Genomic DNA, 20,411 nt, shown 5'->3' with positions numbered 1-20,411 from the left:
CTTAAAAATCTACAGAAATCAGCTAACTGTAGCAGGTGTTAGATGAATCATTCTATACTTAAATGATACATAAAGTGGGAAGAAATTACAATCTCCAAGGATTCAATTCTGGACTCTGAAAGATGCATTTTTCATATCACTTTATATTTCTGGACTACTTTTAAATTTTATATTCATTAAAATATTAAGCTAGCAATCCCTACTTAGGTGCTGGGTGTTATGAAATAAAAACGTTGCTTTTTTAGAATAGACTCTATTTTGTTCTGTGTTTTAAATTACTATACACAAATGGTAAAACTTTTCATAACAAAGGTTTAATTAGAATGGTTAATAACTATGATTTCCAAAGCGTCTGAGTCAGTTAGGGAGTTTTGTTCCATACAAAATGCTTTATTTAACCTTCATGCCTTCATTCAGATAATTATACAAATGCATACAGTTAAAGGTTTAAACTCTATTTCAGTTCACAGCTCAATTCATAGGAAAGTTGAATACAGAAAAGCAATGCACCAACAGAATATGTCTGAGACACCATTAAAAACAATAACACTTGTTCATTTAAATCTCTGAGAATAGACTGGAATAATCATCCTCTGAGAGAATCTCATTAGGAGGGTCTCCCTTTACATTATCATAGGGCAAAAAAAAAATCACCATTTTACAGTAAAAGGAAAAAAGCTCTGAGTATATTTACAATACATACACTATACATAAATACAAGAACAACACTTACATAATATTAATAAACTTATAACAGGGGTTGCCTAAACACTACAGAGTATATAAATGCAGAGGAAACTATTGGGAAATTAGGTCTTTAGATAAACTGGAGAAATAAATTCATTTGCAATTAAAATTCTGAACAGAAAACCAAATAAAGATTTAAGAACTCAACACATTTGCTTGCCAGCATCATTAGGGGGCTTTATCCTTTAATGTGTGGGACCTCCTCTGGGCACTCTTAACTCTCTGGGGTCAGAGACCCAAGAGTCTCTTGTAAAATTACATCCACAAAGCAAATCAGATGCAGCCCATCTATTCAATTTGCTGTTCAGAGGCTTCAAGCCTAGAATAACTCTTTTGTCAACTAAAGGATGTTTTTGTTATTTTTACACGGAAAGATCTTGTGATCCAATTACCACGTATAATGAGTTAAACGTCAAGGAAAACAAAAAAAGATGCCTGCTGGATTTGGCCAAAGATGATATTTTTCTTTATTCCCATGTATTTTTTTTCAAATATGACTGAGAGATTTATTCAAAAGAACATGACGTTAGAATTGACCCCCACACACCAAGAACAACGTCTAGACTACTACTAATTATAACTAAGTCATTTTAAGTGGCAGGTGGGTATCTTAAAGGTGGTCTGTTCTCATCATTTCACAACACAAAGTTCTGAGTACATTCTTCTATGGACAAACATGAATTTGCTGGTTTCTCTTTTTTTAAATGAGCATGTTATGATACACATAATTGCATTATGATGCAGGATGACATAATACATAAGACGATGTTTTCAAGCTGGTTTTATAAGTACTTATCTCACATCCACAGAGAGTTGGTTTGCCATGTGATGCAATGTGTCCCACAAAGACATGAACAAAACAATACAGTCACTATCCCACAGGGGGACAGTGATTTTTCAAAATGAAGTTTTAAACACAACAAATCGTGGACAGACACGTCGATAGGAAAGAGCCTTGAATATAGGCACCAGTGCCCCAGTTCAACAATATCCATCCAATGTAATAAAGTTTGAGGAAAAAAATATACACTATAGTCTGGATGTAATTACAAAATTCTGCCATGGGAAAACTAGAACACATTTTTTTTTTTTTTTTTTTGCCATATCTTTGGAGCATGAAATTAGCAGAAAGGGAAGATGTTGGCATGTCCCTAGAATATCTTACTTTTTGATTGCTTGGACACTTTTATCACTAGATTTGGATCCAAATTCTATCCTCCTATTGACCCTTACTTCTCAACAAAAATGAATCTCTGTGAAAGTCTTGGTGAACCTGCTTTGGAAGAAGACGCAATAATTCACACAAGGAGTCCATTCATTGGTTCTTGCCTTGCACAAAGGGTGGACTCTTGTCTTAAACACTTCAAATTTCTAGAGATGAAATCCAGAAAGAAAAAGTACTGAGGCGACTGTTTCCACTATTCATCTCTTTTCAATTCACTTCAAGCTGTGGTTTTTGTTGTGGAGAAATTATTGCTTGTGAAACCCAATTAACTGAGAAGAGCCCCAGTCTGCAGCAGGTTGTGCACATGGAACACTTGCTCTGAGCATGGAAGAGAATTTGTTTATACAACTTTTATCTCTTTCCCCAGCCAAGTAACAGGGAGAAAGATCATAATTCAGGAGATTCATTTTCAGAAACAGAAACACTATGAGAAATGACATTCTCTTAATGTTTTCTAAGTCCATTAGTACTTCCATGAATCAATACTGTCAGAGACCTTGTTCTACACAGAAAAGTGCGAGGAATTTCATTTCTCTCATGTTGGACAGCTTCTTACATAAAATTCAATTAAACTAACAACAATACTATAAACAAATTATTTATAAGACTATTTAAAACATTCCAACGCAGAGCTGTTAAGTGAGAACTCTGAAAAAGAATTATCCATTATCTCTCCTTTATCATAATCTGCATGTTTGATTGCCACCCCATTACCAACTGCAAGAGCGGGCTCTGATATTAATAACTAGTTGCATGGGGGTGAAAATTTCAAATGCATCTGAAGCAGATTCTAGAATGTCTATATTGGTGGAAAGGCATACAAAGAGTTGAGGAACTGAGAAAGTGTACTCAGGCTAAAATGCTACTAAGTATTTGAATGATTTTGGAGCTCCAGGCCAGACATTTATGAGAAAAATGACAAGTTCAGGGAGACAACTGGTTGCTATTGTTTGTTTGTAATGATCCTTCATGCATGACTTTCCAGGAGAGGCCTGATTTCAAATATTCAGTACCATTGTTAAGTCATGTGTTGTATCATGTCCCGATATTTCACTTGAAAAATATGATGACTACTCATGCATGTTGTCCGTAATAAAATTACTGAGAGTCAGGAATCTGGGAAGGTGGTTTCGGGAAACCCACGTGCAGTGTGGTGGAGTGGAAAAGACACAGGCAGACCTCCAGGTCACAGACAGACGGTTTCACTTTCCTACTCTGCCATTTACTATTTCTCCATCCGCAAACAACTAAGCCACACTTCCCATGCCTTCGTTTCCCATGCATAAAGTGTAGAAATGTTGTACAGGTTGGAGATAACGTATCTAAAAATTGCCTAGCCTATTGCTTGGCACATAGTGTTTAATAAAGAATAGCTATTATTTTCACCGTTTGCTGAATGTGTAACCTTTCACGGTACTTCAGTTTTTTTCAGACAACACATGGAAAGAAGCCCAGTCAGAAGACTTGACTTCAGTGAGATTAAGGAACCCGGCAGCTTTCCTTTGACACTCAATTGGTTATTTTACCCCCTCATCCTGGTACATTTCCTTCTCCCTCTTCTTTCTAACATTGGGAGGAGAAAACAGTGGATGTTTTTTGAGGCCTGTGGTCTGAGTTCATCGTGGAAGTCTAAAGCCTGAATGTTTAATCACAGTCCTACTTTTAAAATTGCCCTTACCCGATGTGTGACTCTCCATGAGTATAATTTTACTGATAGCCTCAGTAGCTTGTTTGGGTGAATTTGTGCTCTGAGATGGCGGGGTTGGAGAATTTCCAGGGTTCATGGTCTATTCACATGAGTCTCATTGCATATTTCTATCCATGACTCCACTTTTAGCAGTACAGTAATTACAGGAAAGAAACCTGTGAGCTTCTGAATGTATATCTGGTAATTTTTAGGACTAACTTCAAAATTGGTTAAAGGCTAGGCTTACTAAGTGTCAGTAGTACTTCAACAGACTTTTTGGTGAGAAATGATTCTGCCAATATTCCTTCCAAAATGATTCTTAGATGATAATAGAAAATATTAGGGGAAAGGGGAATGAAGAAATGTAAAGATGAATTTGTGCGTTTGGTATGATTGGATAAAATGAACAAGCAAACAAATATCCTTCAGTCTTTTGCTCTAAATAAATTGGTGTTTTTAACTGAGCAAAACTTTTTGAATCATATATACTGTTTCATAAGTTTGGGGCAAATGACAGTCAACTTTTTATCCAGAAATTTTAACTACCATATGCAATAGTGTTCATTGAAGATAAATTTAATGTTCAGATTTGTGTTCTTATATTCTGCAAGTTAGAAAGATCAAATTAAGAAATGTTAATGTAAACAAGATTAAGTATATTTGAAAGATATAAATGCTTTTTTTGTGGGCATGTGAACAGATTTGATTTACTATGTGCATGTATTTACTCTCTCTGTGTGTGTGTATGTGTGTGTGCATTCACATGTGCAGGAAAAAACCCAGTCTTATTAAGAATTATTGCTGTGTAAAAGTATAGGAATATCTCACTGGTCATAATGTTTACTGACAGGCACTTTCAGCATTTAATTTATTTCTGAAAATGGGCATTAGCTTATTTCTATTGCGAGTATAGATTCATTTAACATGTGGCCATATCCATAGCACTTAATCTTGTCAACATGTAGTTATACCTAAAAGCAGTCTCCCTGGAATAAAACAAGAATAAACACCTGTATGATTGTTTCATCAAGAACCACTCTATTGAGGAGGGAGATAACTTAGAAAAGAGAACAACTGTAAGAGGCTCCTCTTTAGTACAAGCAAAATCCTGTGCAGCTGTTTTGTCCTTTTCAGGAAAAGACATTACTAGTTTGGAATCGGTTGTCTGCAACTTAAAATGACTTCATTGTATTTTAAACCATCCTGGCTAAACCATGACAAGTGGCCACTCTATTTTGAACAGAACACGAAGAACATGCTCTGACAAAGTTGGACAGAGTTCCCACGGCAATATTGCTCACTGTGTGTAAGATATACAAGGCATATCTGAACAAGATTTTTCTTTTTATTGTGATGAAAACTAGAAGCTCTTTTTCCCAACATACTTCATCAAACTATTTACAACCTCTGTAAAATTTGTGAGTTTGAAAATACTTTTTCCACTATCACATATGTTACGAATACAGTAAAATATCTTCACTCTATTTTTTAAAGATGCAGTATCCTTCTATTTCATTTTCTTATGAAAATCTGGATTTCTATTGCAATTGCTCAGTAATTAGCATATTTAAAGTATCAATGGACATGGGTTACTAAACAGACATTACTCTATAATGAAACTGTGAAAATATAGCAATTTTTATGTACATTTCTTAACTATAAAATGCAGGCAGAGTCATATATAGTATTATAAGCCGGTTTCCTAATAAGGTAAGTAACTCACATTTCTAGACAGCATGGATTATTACAAATTCTTTTTAAAAAAGTTCTTTGTTGATATTTGTTAGCCCACTGGCTGCTGCATATACAGTTGTGTACACACATGTGCATGTGTTGGCGCTGTCTGTACAGGTTAAGTGGAAGGCAGTGTGGGGATGAGTAGAAATGTCATATGGAAGACATGACTTACCAAACCCCTTTCTAAACTAAAGCCAAAACAAATTGAAGAGACTTTTTTAATGGGATGCACTACCTCAGAAAAACTAAAGGGAGAGATTTGGTCAGTGATGTTTTATACTAGAATACATTTACCTGCTAAGTTTACAGGCAACACTGAAGAGCAAAATCAGAGACTGGATTATGAACTATGAATATTAAGGCTTTCTGGGCCTATTATGATTCCTAAGAGTTACCTCACATTCAGTCCCTTATACGCAGACTGTAACATGGATGCTGGTATTCTTAACACTGCTTAATTTCTGTCAATCCTCACTATAAATGTTAAGACACCGTTAGAACAACATCATGGCTACATTTCTAAGCAGTCATAACAACATAACAAAGGCGTATTAATACATTTGAAGGCCTCACCTCACCAGATTTATTCAGTTGCAGCTTTGGTAAGTATAATAAATCAAGTACAGAATAAGGAATACTGCATCTTTATCCATACAAATGTTATCATTCTAATGAACTGATTTCAAAGTGCAGAATTATGTTTAAAACACAAATGGCAATTTAAAGTTAAAAAGAATTGTAAAAAATGAACGCAATCTTTGCATAAACTATTCCAAATTTGAACCATAATGAAAATGGCCTCTTTAATCACCTGGAACTGGCATTTGTAAACACTGTAGCATTTTGTAAGTTCTTCTCCTGACAATCATCTTCCTTTTGCCCACTTAAGCTTTCAAGTGAATGAAAAGTGCTCATTTTTTTAAAAAGTGTGGTTTATGTTGCTGTTACTCAACTGCTTTTGAAAACAAATGTCCTATAGTGTTTTGGAGAAATGATGCCAGGCAGAAGTATAATCTTTATGGTAAAGTCATTAGAAATCTCAGTCTAACTGCCTTAATAGAACTTAAGACAAGTTATCAAGCAGGCTTCTCAGAGTCCACACACAATTGACAGAATGAGGGCAGAGGTGGATGCAGAAGCATGAATCTTTTTCCAAACAACTTAAGATCAGAGCAGGAAAAGGGATTCTTAAAACCTCAAAGGCTGAACGTCATAACTTTTCAAATACTGTAACTCCCTTGAAATCAATCCCTATAATGCAAACAGAAAATCAGGTCTACTGCAGCTGCTTAAGCTGTTAACGGCTCTATGTGTATAAGTTCCCAACCGTGCACATATCCCCAGCTGCAAACTGAACAGCTTCAAATTTAAAATCAAAGAATGCTTCTAGTTATGGAACAACTGATAAGTCCTTTAGGATTCTACTGCTTTTCTGTTGCTCACGATGCACTGTGCTTTTTGAAAGAGGCTAGAAATGGACATGAGATGAAATGGAGGCTTTTCTATGACTGAAGACATTCCATTTCTTTCTGTCCCAAACCACTTTTTCCTTTCCATGGGGAAATACTTTTAGAGAATTTGCCATATCTCAAGACAAGCCCCAAAGAAGTTTTAGTTCCTGAGGCTAGACCAGGGACTCATTCACTTAATTGTGCTTAGATCCCTTCGATATGTCAAAAGGTGAAAATGATGGAATGCTGACAGGTTTTATCAGTTAACTTACCATCTCAGTCTGGTTTCCACTTTCAGAGGATAAGGAAAAATGTTCCCTTCCCCAAATCCATCCTATGTTATTAGAAAAGTGCAACTCATTTAGTTCTGTGCTAAATTTAAACCAAGCTGTCACTCAGGAAGCTTACCCTGCCTGTCAGTTTTATGAATTCTAAAAACCAAGTCTACCTGTAATACTCTCAAGACATCTTTCAGCAGAGAAAAGAACTGGCTTTTTTTATGAGAGCAAGCAGGACTAAATGCAAATCTACACTTCCCTTGAGGGATGCACCGACTACTTGCCAACTAGGTGCTGGTACTAGTGCCAGGGGATTCATGGCTGTGTTTATCCCTCTCTGTGTTCTCTGTCACTGACTAGTAACCAGCGCTGGGATGCATCAAGAGACCTTTTTCTATTCTGAATGGTCACAGGCAATGTGAAGTAGGAGTTGCATATAGTACAAAAAAAACTTTCCAGGTGGTAAAAAACCCACTGGTTGATGAGTAGTAGATTGTGTAGCTCAAGATGCTATTTATCACTAGAACTGCAGCCCTTGTTGGAGGGAAATTGCCTGATGAATTTTTGAGACCTGGCAGACAATATAGAGCACATATTTGTGAAGCCATAATTTGACCTGAAAATCATTACACTGTTGCTTAATGTTTTAAAAAATTCCTTTGAATACCATCCAACACAAATTGTCCTTGTTTCAATGTTCATAGTTCTCGCTTCATCAGAATAAGATTATCTGAATTAGAAGATGATCCTAAAAAGGATAATTCTGTAACCGGAAATTATTTCAGAATGTCCAGACATTTAAAAATGAGCTAGTAATATTGTGAGGTTAATATGTGCAATTCCCAAAATCAATTGTTTGTAATTAAAATATATTGCAAAGGTCTTTGTTGGAGACCTTTTATATCTAAGCTATAAAAAATTCTAGCAACAACAACAATAACAACAACAAAAATCTCACCAAGCCCCTCAGCCACAGAAAGCTGGAAAAAAGCCCAGCTTGTAGTGGGGACACAATATGGTAATTTTTCTGAAAGAATGCTTGTTGGTGATGTATTGCTTGTTTACTGTGTATTTTGCTAGTTGCAAAAAGGTTCATAATTTTAGGGGCTGATGGAACTAACACCTTCCTCTCATCCTCCGCACAGGATGAGTGGGTTCAATATCCCTGCAGATGCCAATGCAGGACACCTGGGTCCTGATACAGTTTAGAAAATGAAATCTGTATAGAAGAACCTATTGGAGAGTCACTTATCCTTGGCTCTCCAAGAGAGGAAACTAGCACCATGTCGGGCTTTCTATGCGAAGCATTCTCTGTCCACTGATTCAGTTCCAAGGAGAACTGACCCATTAACCGAAGAGTTAATTCCCGGCTATGCCTCCCTTGCCTTTCTAGTCACCAAATAACTGTTTTCAAACAAGAAAAGGGGAGCATAATCTTTAATTGTGGTACTCAACCAAGCTGGACAACAAACAGCAGAAAGATTACCTCAGTGCTGTAAATGGAACCAAGACATCTAAAATGCTGGGGTGTTTTTTACAATCCCTTTAGTAAGTATGAAAATTGGTAACGTGAGTCCTCAGTGAAGTTATTGTAGGAAAGTCCTTTTATTCATTATTGCTTTTCTCCTCAAGAGGCGCATTATTTCCATCTCTGCTTTGTCTGATTTTTCATGTTCACTGACTTTGCCTGGGCAGCCCCACCTCTTACCTTGGTGCCAGTGTGTCTAAGGAAGTTTTTTTCCCCCTGGTTCCTTGTAATCAAATACTAGGGGCAGGAAGAGATGATGCCTAGGTGACAGAACACTGCAATTTGAAGTGGGGCAGTAGTTTTTTAGACAGGCTCTTCCTATTCAACTACAGAACACCTCTGTGCCAGTCCATGCCAGGGCAGAGACCGGGACGAGACTTCAACTGCCCCTCTGCTCGAACAGATGAACAAAACAGAATCAAAACAAAACAAAAACAATCAACGACAAACAAATGAAAGATTCAATGTTGGTTTTCTTCAGGGCATGGCAGAATGACAAGTTGCGAGTGATATCTAGTGGCCGCCATCGCGATTGCAAAGGGCTGCCTGAGTGCCCTTTCTTTGCAGGTAATGGGACCTCTCCATCTGCTTCTTCGTTTCTACTTTCATGCTGCTTGCTGGTAACAGATTGGATGTGTGTTCTAGCTTACTCAGATCGTAACTAAAATTTCTGTAAAAAGGGGTTAAGGGGTGGGATGACGGGAGATTCATCCAAATTTAAAAGGTCTTGCTCTAGCCATCAATTTGTGGTAGGTGACCTTTAAGGTATCAATAACAAAATGTCTGACAGCTCAGAAAATGTACAAGCTACAAACATCTTTAAATGGCAGAGGACACAGCACGGAAAACAATGCCTGTCTCTTCAACATTTATGTCACTGAGCTCCCAGGCCCGCGTAAAGACGGTTCTCGTGTAGTCAGGATGGGGGTTACCTTCAGACCAAAAGAAGTGTGCCTTCTTTTTCCTCCTCTGGTTTCAGACATCGTGGGATGGTGATGCCCTTTTGTGTTAACACTGTGAAGGGGATTCAGCCCTGCTGAATTGGGTGCCGCTAAGAGATCCAGCTCTTACGCTCAGCTGGACAGGTAGCATTCCTCACACCAGCATATGCCTCCGGCGGTGCAGGGCCAAATGATCTGACCGGGAAAAGCTGCGATCACAGTCCGCGCACTTGAATGGCTTCACTCCCGTGTGTTTGCGGTAATGCCTTGTCAGTTCATCCGAACGAGCGAACTTCCAGGTGCAGCCTTCCCAGGTACACTTGTAGGGTTTCTCTCCTGGAAGAAACAAAGGAACACAAGCTTTGGTGCTCCATCCATCCCTTTACCATAATAACCAGGCCGGTACTCGATTTTGGGAAACTTGTGTTCTCAATGAATTTTTCAGTTGGTAAATCTTTGTCGGGAAACCTTACCATCCCACCAGCGGGCTGGGTCAGACAGGTGAGGGTTCCAACCTCGTCTTGCCTGCTGTGACACCTGGCAAGCTAGTTAACACTGGTGTCCTCCTTTATGACTTTTCCATCAACATATCAAAAGGCATGGATTAACGGCCACTGGATATATCACCACTAGTAGACTAAAAAGAAATCATTAAAGCTTTACCCAGTTTGATTTAATTTTAAGGCTGAAAGTCACAAAGAATTCTTATGGTCAATCAGTTATGCTTTGTTTCAACATCCCCCCACCACTCTTCCCTCCAACAACTGTATATCACTTAGATGGCTTAAGGCAATTTTAAAACACAATGTCCAAGAAGGTACACAAAATTTTACTGAACAATAATGTACTCTACTACCCCCAGATATCAGGTATTAAGCACATATTGCTCATAGACACCTACTTTTTGCTTGTTCTTTGGGGGAAAATCCTAGATGTCTTAATAGAGTAAAGTTTAAATACATTTTTCAGGACTTAAGAATCAGGGTAAGCCCTGAGAAATCATCACGTTGGTCCTAGAGCTAAAATTCACAGAGAAAAGCTGTCTGAATAAGTATGTAATTTGACCGGGGCCCTCAGTCAACTTGTAAGGACAGTAAAATATGCAAAGGCTGTGCTGGGAAAAGATACACTAGCCATTGTCCAAATGAGCTCCCAGTGGGAGTGGGACAATAGTTGACCCAGGTGTGCTGTTTTCCTGGCTCTCATTCAGAATGGGAGGCCTGTCCCCATGCGACCCCACAAACACTGATCTCTTCTGCCCCTTATACCCAACTGTCTACAATGTGCTTCTTGGCCACACATGGCCTCTGGTGAAAAGAGTCTAAGATAGGGAAGGAGCTATCTGCTGTTCCCCATGCATGAAGCTACAAAGTGAGTATTGTTGACACCACTTTACAGATGAGAAAACTGAGGCTTAAGGTAGTAACATTACTCAAAGTCAGTAAAAAGATTGCATGGCTCTCAATCCAGCGCTTTTCACTATTTTACAGTGGAATGGATAATTCTTACCCCATCTGAATGTTGTCACATCCTCAGACAGAGTTAGTGTCACTTTCTTAGGTGACACTAGGTACTCTGAAATTATTCACTTCCTATTTCTATGACATCACCTATCACAATATACCATAAAGATTTCATTTAGGTGCCCTTCTCTACCAGTTTCCGAATACTTGGAGATCTGGGACTACTCTGCCTCCACTATTTCACTATCGCGGGAGCCTAGAATAGCTGCCAAGCAAGTACTTGAATGTGTTAATAAAACTGCAACATACACACACAAATACACACACATAGGAACATATACGGGAAACTATAGGACCTTGTAAATGAGATGTGCAGGTAATGCCTACGTGGGAAAACTAGACCAAACTGGACCCAACATTTTTCATTCAACTGTTAAATCAATGCTGTCTATGTGGATTCTTACAGGATCAAGCAGCCCTTTCAGAAGAGAGTGAATAGTTCAGGCCTGTTAAATCTAGAAATACTGATGCACTAATTGTGGCCCCAGGTTGCTCTAGGTTTTTCTGAAAGGGCTCCTTTTAAGAAAAAGCCTACTGCCTGGATTGACACCAAACCTCAACTTCTGATTCACTGTGGTTGTCCCATGGAGACAAAACTGTATTTGCATATGTGTACCGACCAAAGTCTGACAGAAATTAAACAAAAATCGGCAAAACTCCTAACTTAAAAAGATTGGAGGTCTACTATATAGTATGTATTATTACCTACATGCTTTTATGTGTTACATGTCATGTCTACATGTTTTTGAAATTTATACTATGAGCATGGATTCTAATAAGCTGACCTAGATATAATTCATCTTTTCAAAAATACATCCATCTTTGGTACACTGAGCTGAGCTAGTTCTATGTTGGTCACTGACAGCCATTTCTTAGCTATTTCCTGTGTTGCTATGGAACCAGCTAGAGAGAGTGGAAGGCCTAGAAAGAAAACAATAAAATTTCATCTTCACTGGAGATGAGCATTGCTCAGTTGTTTAGTAGGAGGATGTGTTTCTCTCTGGGTCAGGAAGTGGCACATGGGATTAGATAAACTGGCTGGGCGTGGTTGTTTACGGCAGTAATCCCAGCACTTTGGGAGGCCGAGGTGGGAGAATCACTTCAGGCCAGGAGTTCAAGATCAGCCTGGGCAACAAAGTGACATCCTGTCTCTACAGAAATTTATTTATTTTTTTAATAAGCCAGGTTCAGTGGCATGTACCTGTAGTTCCAGCTACTGGGGAGGCTGAGGCAGAAGAATTGCTTGAGTCCAGGCCACAGTGAGCTATGACTCTGTTACTGCCCTCCAGTCTGGGTGGCAGAGTACAACCCCGAAAGAAAGAAAGAAAGAGAGGGAAGACAGAAAAGAGAGAGGAAAGCGGAAGGGGAAGGAGGAGGGGAGGGGGAAAGAAAAGAAAAGATAAGCTGCTGGATCCTGCCCTGGACATTCCAGATAGTGGAGGAAGGGGCTCTGTAACAGGGGTGCACCTGGGGAGGGGCGGTAGACAAGAATTTCCAGGCTCATCTTAACAAGGATGTGAGAGGCTGGTACCAAGGTAGAGACGATTTATACCTCAGGTACTGTCTAGCTTTTTTTGTACTTCCAATTTAGTCACTTAAAATTCTCCAGTTTTTTCCTTAAAATGATACCATACTTTTATTTTCATGTTGGCTATTTAATAATGGTAGTTATGCCCTTTCCACTTGAAAATCTAGAGCAGGGGTTAGTAAGCTGTGGTCTGCACTTTTACAATTTTAAAGATTGAAAAAACAATTGGAATATTTTATGCATAAAAATTATATACAATTTAAATTTTAGTGTCCATAAATAAGTTTTTATCAGAGCACAGCCACATTTATTTATTTACACATCATTCTGGCTGTTTTCTAGAGATGGAAGAGTTGAGTAGTTGCAACATATAATGTACGGTCTTCAATGCCTAAGACCTTTACTATCCAGTCCTCTATGGAAAGGGTTTGCCAACCCCTGATTATAAGAGATGGCCATCTCTGCTTTTGGTAAGCTTCATGAATATGTTAGCTTGTTGAACTGGGGTTATATATTACACATTGGGAGTTTGAAATGGGTAGGTGAGGGAATGTTTTAGTTACAGTTCAATCACTTAATCTCAAATTAGGATCCCTGATTCAAATTCTAACAGTCCTCTCAGTAATAAACACACATGATATTTCAAAAACTTCAAATTGATTTCTGGGCAACAGGAAATGAGTGACCCTGTTAAAAGACTCGCCCACTGAGGACAGTGGCTCAGGCCTATAATCCCAGCTACTTGGGAAGCTGAGGCAGGAAGATCCCACTTGAGGCCAGGAGTTCGAGACCATCCTGGGCAATACAGTGAGACCCCTGTCCCTGCAATCTCTAAAAAGAATAAAAATAAAAAAACGTAGCCAGGTGCAGTGGCTCACACCTGCAGCCCCAGCGATTTGGGAAGCTGAGGTGAAAGACTGCTTGAGACCAAGACTTCCAGTCTACAGATGAGCTATGATCATGCAACTGCACTCCAGCCTGTGTGACCGAGCAAGACCCCGCCTCCAAATTATAAAAATAAATAATTTTAAAAAATGAAAATTACAAAAAAAATTGAAAAAGGCTCACTCAACTCAATCAGACCTAAAAATACCCTCAGAATCTTCTGCTCATAAATAAAGTACAATAACCTCACCTATGAAGGTGAAAGTCACATGGCCTGAAGTTCAGGAGTGCCTCTCTATACTTCACCTGGTAACCAAAAGTAAGGTTTCTACATAATGATGGCGCCCCGCCTCATCTCCAGCTCCTTTAAATACAGTTGTGTTAAAATAGCCACTGGGAACACGAATGAGTTACCCTCCTATTGAGTCTGGGAAGTGGAGTTACAACATGAGAAGGATCAGAAAGTAGAAGCTGAGATGTTTGGAATTGTTTCTAAGGTGGCTATTTTAAAGGCAGAAGCAGCAGGGAAAATAGCACCTGGTAGAGCAAGGGTTTGTCTGAGCCCACAAATGTAGAGTGGGGAAACTGTGCAAGTGAAGTATGATCAAGTGTACTAAACAATCATGAAAAGCAACGGAAGAGGCCTCAGAAATACAAGAGGCAGATACTTCCCTACTCCATGAATGAAATCAATAAAAATGATATATAAATTATAAGCTAGGCCAGATGCAGTGTTTCATGGCAGTACACCCAGCACTTAGGGAGGCTGAGGTGAGAGGATCGATTGCTTGAGGCCAGGAGTTCAAGACCAGTCTGGGAAATATAGCAAAACCTTATCTCTATCAAATAAATAAATCAGCTGGGTGTAGTGGCACACATCTCTAGTCCCAAATACTTGGGAGGCTGAGGCACGAGAATCCCTTGAACCCAGGAGGCGGAGATTGCAGTGAGCTGAAATCGTGCTACTGCACTCTAGCCTGGGTGACAGAGCAAGATTCTGTCTCAAAAAAAATAAAAATAAAAATAAAAAAATTAAAAAATAAATAAATAAATAATATAAATTAAAAAGAAAAAATAATAAAAAAATAAAAATTTATAAGCTACTTGGGGCTAAGTAACTAATGAAGACATATAATAAGGAATGCAAACCTTCCCTATGGGGGGAGGGGGAAGAAAGTATACCAGAAAACAGCAAATTTAATTATCTAAGTGATAAAATTATCCTTATAAAAACATGTACTTTTATGATCCCCCCACAAATCTTATGCATAATATTCTTTGCTCCCATTGCCCCATTAATGAAACTGGAATTTAAGCATTCTCTCACCATGCTTGAAAAAAAAAGAAAACAAGATCTTCAACTCTCTCCTCAAAATTAGAGGCTGATATACGGGGGTAGGGGAAGAGAAGATGGCTACTGTGCCCAGCCAGAGAGCTCAAGAGAGACCTATGTTTTCATTATACGCACCCAGTGCCTAGTATTTCATTAAAAAAAAAAAAAAAAAAAAAAAGGAAAGAAAGTCTGTAAGTGCTCTCCTTAGACTAGTCAAATTTTAGAAATGGATACCAAAAATTTGAGTAGCTACTGAATTGTGTTTTAACGGCACACTGTATCTTATGCTTGTGCTTTGAAGCAATTTAAAGCGCACAATCTTATAAACACATTAAGAAAGCAGAAACTAACTTCATGATGAGAGTAAAAAACTAATTAGAATGATAATTAAGTCTGTAAGATATCCAGTAGTATGTGTAAATGAGCCCTGAAAGGATATAATAAAGAACAGAATTGTCCTTTTTGTCTTCTTTCCTTTAAAAACTTGTTAGAAAATAGAAAGCTGAATTTAATTTTAAAAAAGTCAGCAGCAGGGACAGAATGGTGAATTTTCCATGAAAATGTTCCTATGGAAAGAGTTGGCTGGGACAATAAATGGAATCAGACCCCTACCAGGGCCTGGGCTGCTGCTGCACCCAGGCGACTCTGCATCAGGTTGATAATGGTGATCAGAAACTTGATTTCTATTAATTTCTTTAGAAATAATGCATTTCCCTTAAATTCATTTAAATTAGAATTCCTCAAATTACGTGAATTCTGCAACACATATAAGAGGAATGTGCTAATGTGTTATTCAAAACTGTTTTCTCTGGAAATAAGCTAAAAATAAAAATAGCCTACCGGCCGGGCGCGGTGGCTCAAGCCTGTAATCCTAGCACTTTGGGAGGCCGAGATGGGTGGATCACGAGGTCAGGAGATCGAGACCATCCTGGCGAACACAGTGAAACCCCGTCTCTACTAAAAAATACAAAAAACTAGCCGGGCGAGGTGGCGGGCGCCTGTAGTCCCAGCTACTCGGGAGGCTGAGGCAGGAGAATGGCGTAAACCCCGGAGGCGGAGCTTGCAGTGAGCTGAGATCCGGCCACTGCACTCCAGCCTGGGCGACAGAGCGAGACTCCGTCTCAAAAAAAAAAAAAAAAAAAAAAAAAAAAAAAAAAAATAGCCTACCTACCTTCTTTGCTCCTTTTGTCTAACTCACGAGTACACAGTTAATCCCTTTTGACAAGAGTCTTTAAAAATGTGTTTAATATTTTTCTGAATAATCTAAAGTTTTGACTTCACTTTGATTTGATCATCTTTGATTTTGGTTTCTTGTATTAAATCTATGAAATAGCAAACTTACAGAAAAAGGTATTGTGCATTTATTTGCCAATAAATCTTAATAATTTTTTCTTAAGTTGAGACATTACATTTTTGATGTAAAGAGAAAAATCAAAGAACACTAGTTGGGTAGCAGGTGTCTAGCTGGGTGATCCCATGCCAGTGCTTGGTGTATAGTTTATTAACTTCTAGGTCTTCAATTCTGAAGGGATGGTCTCTATGTCCCATGATAAATCCTTAGGCCGTTTCCAGCTTTTGTATTTTTTAAAAAAGAATATGACCATTTTCAGCACAATCTGTGCTTCTCCAGTTCTGTGAAAAACCTGGACTAAACTAGAAAAATTTCTGAAAAAGAAACAAGTTAACCAACACTAATAAGAAGCGCATCTATTTTTTAAAGTGAAATAGTCCTCTAAATGTTAAAAAAACACAATATACCAAAAAAAAAAAAAAAAAAAAAAAGGGTGAGGGAGGTGTGGTTGTTATTGTTCATCCTAAAAACTCTTTAACTCCAGTGCGGAGTTCATGTTAAATACAACTACGTATGCATATGCAGCATATAAAAATGTAGGTATTATATAAATAGAATAAGTGTTCTGGGAAAATAAAAACTCACATCAGGTTTTTTTTTTTTTCCTTGAAATAACTAACTGATTTGTTATGAAAACGACTGTCTCTTTCAATTTTGGTTAAAGAAAAGGATTAAGAGTCACTAAGTGCATTTCCATGACATTTACCCAGCAGAAGGCAGAATAAAGTCTAAAGAAAACACCAGGTATTGAATGAATTCCCAAAACCCACCAAACAAAAATAACTTTTTCAGGTACCTCCCATTTCGCCATCTGAAATGCTGAAAGGTAAATGTGTACTGAGACAAAAGACAGGTGCCCTTTCATATTAAAATGACATGTGAGCAACGCACATAAGAGGAATGTGCAGTTGGAAAAAGCCTGTGTTAAACAAAACACCCATGTTCTCATCAGCCTCTCTATTACTTTCTCAAGCAACTGAAAAGGAACACCTTTTGCAACAGGAAGCACAGGCATTTTCTTAGGTTCAGAAGTGCATTTCTGAAACGTGTCCCTGTTTAACTTTTATAAAGTTACGGGGCCCCAGACACTGACAAATGAGCTTCATTACATTCAAGGCTCAACGTATTTGCTGTGACAATCTGTTTCACTTGAGGAATGGTATTTGCATATGAGGAAAAAAAACCAGAATCAAGATTCCTATCTTGTCTTCTGGTTTCTGTTACATTAGTTCATGAAAGTTCACAGAATTTAGATCTGGAAGGAAATTAGGTACTTTCAAGACGAGGAAACAAACCTAGAGGCCAGGAAAGAGCTGAGATTACAAGGCTCCTGACTTGTCTACAGATAGACCAGGCGGCTATACCTCTTCATAGGTTAAGGCAGCATAAAATACCACAGGTTTTGAAATCTGAAAGAGCACACAGCCATATGCAGGCTTAGTCACCTATATGAAATCGATCCAAGGCCAAAAAATTAAGCTTTCTGAAAGCTTCCCAGTTTCCTCATCTGTAAAATAGGAATACCATTTACTCCTACAGCACTGTTGTGAAACTCAAAAATACACACACTACATATCTGGCAAATAATACCCACTCAATAAAGGATATTTTATATTTACAAAATTCAAGGTATATCTATTTTTATAAAGAAATATAAATAATATAAAGTTAAAAATAGATCCTGTTTGCTGTTTCTTCAGCAATTAATTATGGTTTTGGGGTACGTGGATGCCAATCCTTATGCTGATTTTCTTAACATTTTAAACTATAAAGCTACTTTATAGGCCAAGCAGACCAATCTATTATATAATATCCATTTGGTCCTGTCAATTCAATCAAATAAGTAATCAATATGCCAGTCTCCATTCTACTGAATTGCCTGGATTGAATTAATTGACTATCTTTTTCATTAGGTATTATGAAGACCAAGTGGGTTCCTTCTTTCCTCCTCTAAATAATACTGCATATTCTCTAATAAGTATCGTTGATAAAAATTATATTTGCTAAAGCATATCGTACTTTCCATGTATCATATTTTGCTCTAAGAGCTTTATGGATGTTACCTCATTTAATTTGGACAACTTCTTAATGAAGTCGTTGCAATAACTAACTCCACTTCACTCAGTGTCATCACCCAGTTAGCATGTGTCTCAATTACCACTCACCCTGCCTCTCAACATTTTAAATTAGTGCTGTCATAAACCAGGATATCTGGTCAGAACTGGGCATGGAGACTGCAAATGTGAGCTACTACTCACAGGACAGGCAATGGTATTAACAAAAACAGGCTAGCCCTTCTCAAACTCAGAAATCCAATATAAATGAACTAAAATATCCCACAATAAAAGTGAACTTCAGTGTAAGTAAAAAGTTCAAGGTCAAAAGACAATATTTTATTTGGCTGTTCTGAGTTTCCATTTCTATGTAGTGACCTTTCTTTTCCTATGTGACTGGTTACTTTTTCCTCTGTTTCTTTTGCAGAGACCTCTTCCTTTACCTGTCACATAAATGTTTCCCAAGATTTTGACTTAACTTCTAACCTGGCAGATGTTCCTCTTGGCTCATACGGCTTCCAATACAACCTATCAGGGAAAGGCTCCTAAGCAGCTATACCTCAGTCTCTCTCCTAAGTGCCAGAGAGGGAGACAGGACATTTCCAATTGGCGGTCTGAAAGCATCTTCAACACGACCAAACCTTCCTCAGCATTTACCACCTAAACATGTTCCTCTTCCAGTTTTGCTATCTGGAAAAATGATAACTCCATCTACTCAGTTACCAAATCATCAATGTCTCCAGTTGGAGAGATTTCTTGGACTCTTCCCTCTGTGTGATTCCCTGCTTGCCCTGCTCTAATAATTACATCTGTCAGTTCTGCCTTCTAAAATCTATCCAGCAGTCTTCCCAGTTTATCCCCACAGTGGTGGTCTACCTTGCTTTAGGTCCTTTCCACCTTTTACCAAGACCAGTTTCTAATGATTCTGTTTCTCCGTCTTGCCTCCTAGGCACACCAATTTATTGTCCATGCTGTAGAGAAAGAAAACTTTTTGAAAGATAATCTGATCATGCCACTTGTTGGTCCCACAGTACCCTGAGACACTCTCTTCCCACCACACTGTGATTGAAGGTTTTCCTCTCTGTCTCACTCAGCAGTGCCACACTGAGGATGGCTTTGAGCCTTCTCACCACTGTATCCCCAGGGACTAACACATTAGTGCTGTGTGCTAATAAAGACTTACTGATCAAACGAGTGAAACTACTTTAATTTAAATACTTTGTTCTTTTAAAAATAGAACATAGGAGAGTCAACAAAAGAGTAATCTATTTTTGTGAGACAAAGAGAATATACTGTTTACATTCTATCTATTCTATAATGTTTTCTTGTCTAATGAATTAGAATACATACTTTTGAAAAGAAAAATATATTTGTGAGGTATCATTTAATACTAGTGCCACTTGCAGTTCTAGTCTGCAAACAAACATTTTGTTTTAAACCTCTAAAATTAGTAACATGTGACTGAGCCTTGCATTTTGTTGCTCAAATGAGCATTATTTTAACACTTAAAATATATTTCTTACAATTCTATTATTCTTGGTTATGGAGATTTTAAATTGAATTATCACGAGCATTATGAATCAACATTTTATTTATTTATTTATTTATTTATTTATTTTTGAGATGGGAGTCTTGCTCTGTCACCTAGGCTGGAGCGCAGTGGAATGATCTCAGCTCACTGCAACCTCTGCCTCCCAGGTTGAAGCGAGTCTCTTGCCTCAGACTCCCGAGTAGCTGGTACTACAGGGGCATGCCACCACGCCCAGATAATTTTTGTAATTTTAGTAGAGATGGATTTTGCTATGTTGGCCAGGCTGTTCTAGAAGTCCTGACCTCAGGTGATCCTCCCAGCTCAGCCTCCCAAAGTGCTGGGATTACAGGTGTAAGCCAATGTGCCCAACCCTATTTTTATATATTCTTTAATGATGAATTTATATTCTATCAAAATACAATTTCTTATTGTCTCTAATAATTCCATTAAAACCACAAATTTTATATTAGTAGCAGTTAATTTTACCATTTAGGATAAGATGACCAACACTCAAATCCAGTTATTCTTAGGCAGAACGAGAGAAAGTAGAAAGACTGAAGACACTATATTCCATACCTTTTATATAACCCAGCTTTGATGGATGTACGGATA

General features: G+C 38.1%; 1 protein-coding gene across 8 annotated transcripts in view; it reads right to left on the bottom strand.

The window, feature by feature from the left end:
* Positions 1–294: 294 nt before the first annotated feature.
* Positions 295–20,411, bottom strand: part of LOC105481754 (KLF transcription factor 12) — a 618,039-nt gene continuing 597,922 nt past the window's right edge. For all 8 annotated transcript variants that reach the window (XM_071081217.1, XM_011741485.3, XM_071081216.1 and 5 more), the window contains one exon: positions 295–9,930. In XM_071081217.1, the coding sequence (XP_070937318.1) occupies positions 9,749–9,930 (182 nt within the window). In that variant the 3' untranslated portion in view covers positions 295–9,748. The remainder of the gene's footprint in view (positions 9,931–20,411) is intronic.

This window comes from Macaca nemestrina, chromosome 16 (assembly GCF_043159975.1).
Source record: "Macaca nemestrina isolate mMacNem1 chromosome 16, mMacNem.hap1, whole genome shotgun sequence".
NCBI lineage: Eukaryota > Metazoa > Chordata > Mammalia > Primates > Cercopithecidae > Macaca > Macaca nemestrina.
Note: the sequence above shows the minus strand (reverse complement) of the source record. Positions and strands in the feature narration are given on the sequence as shown.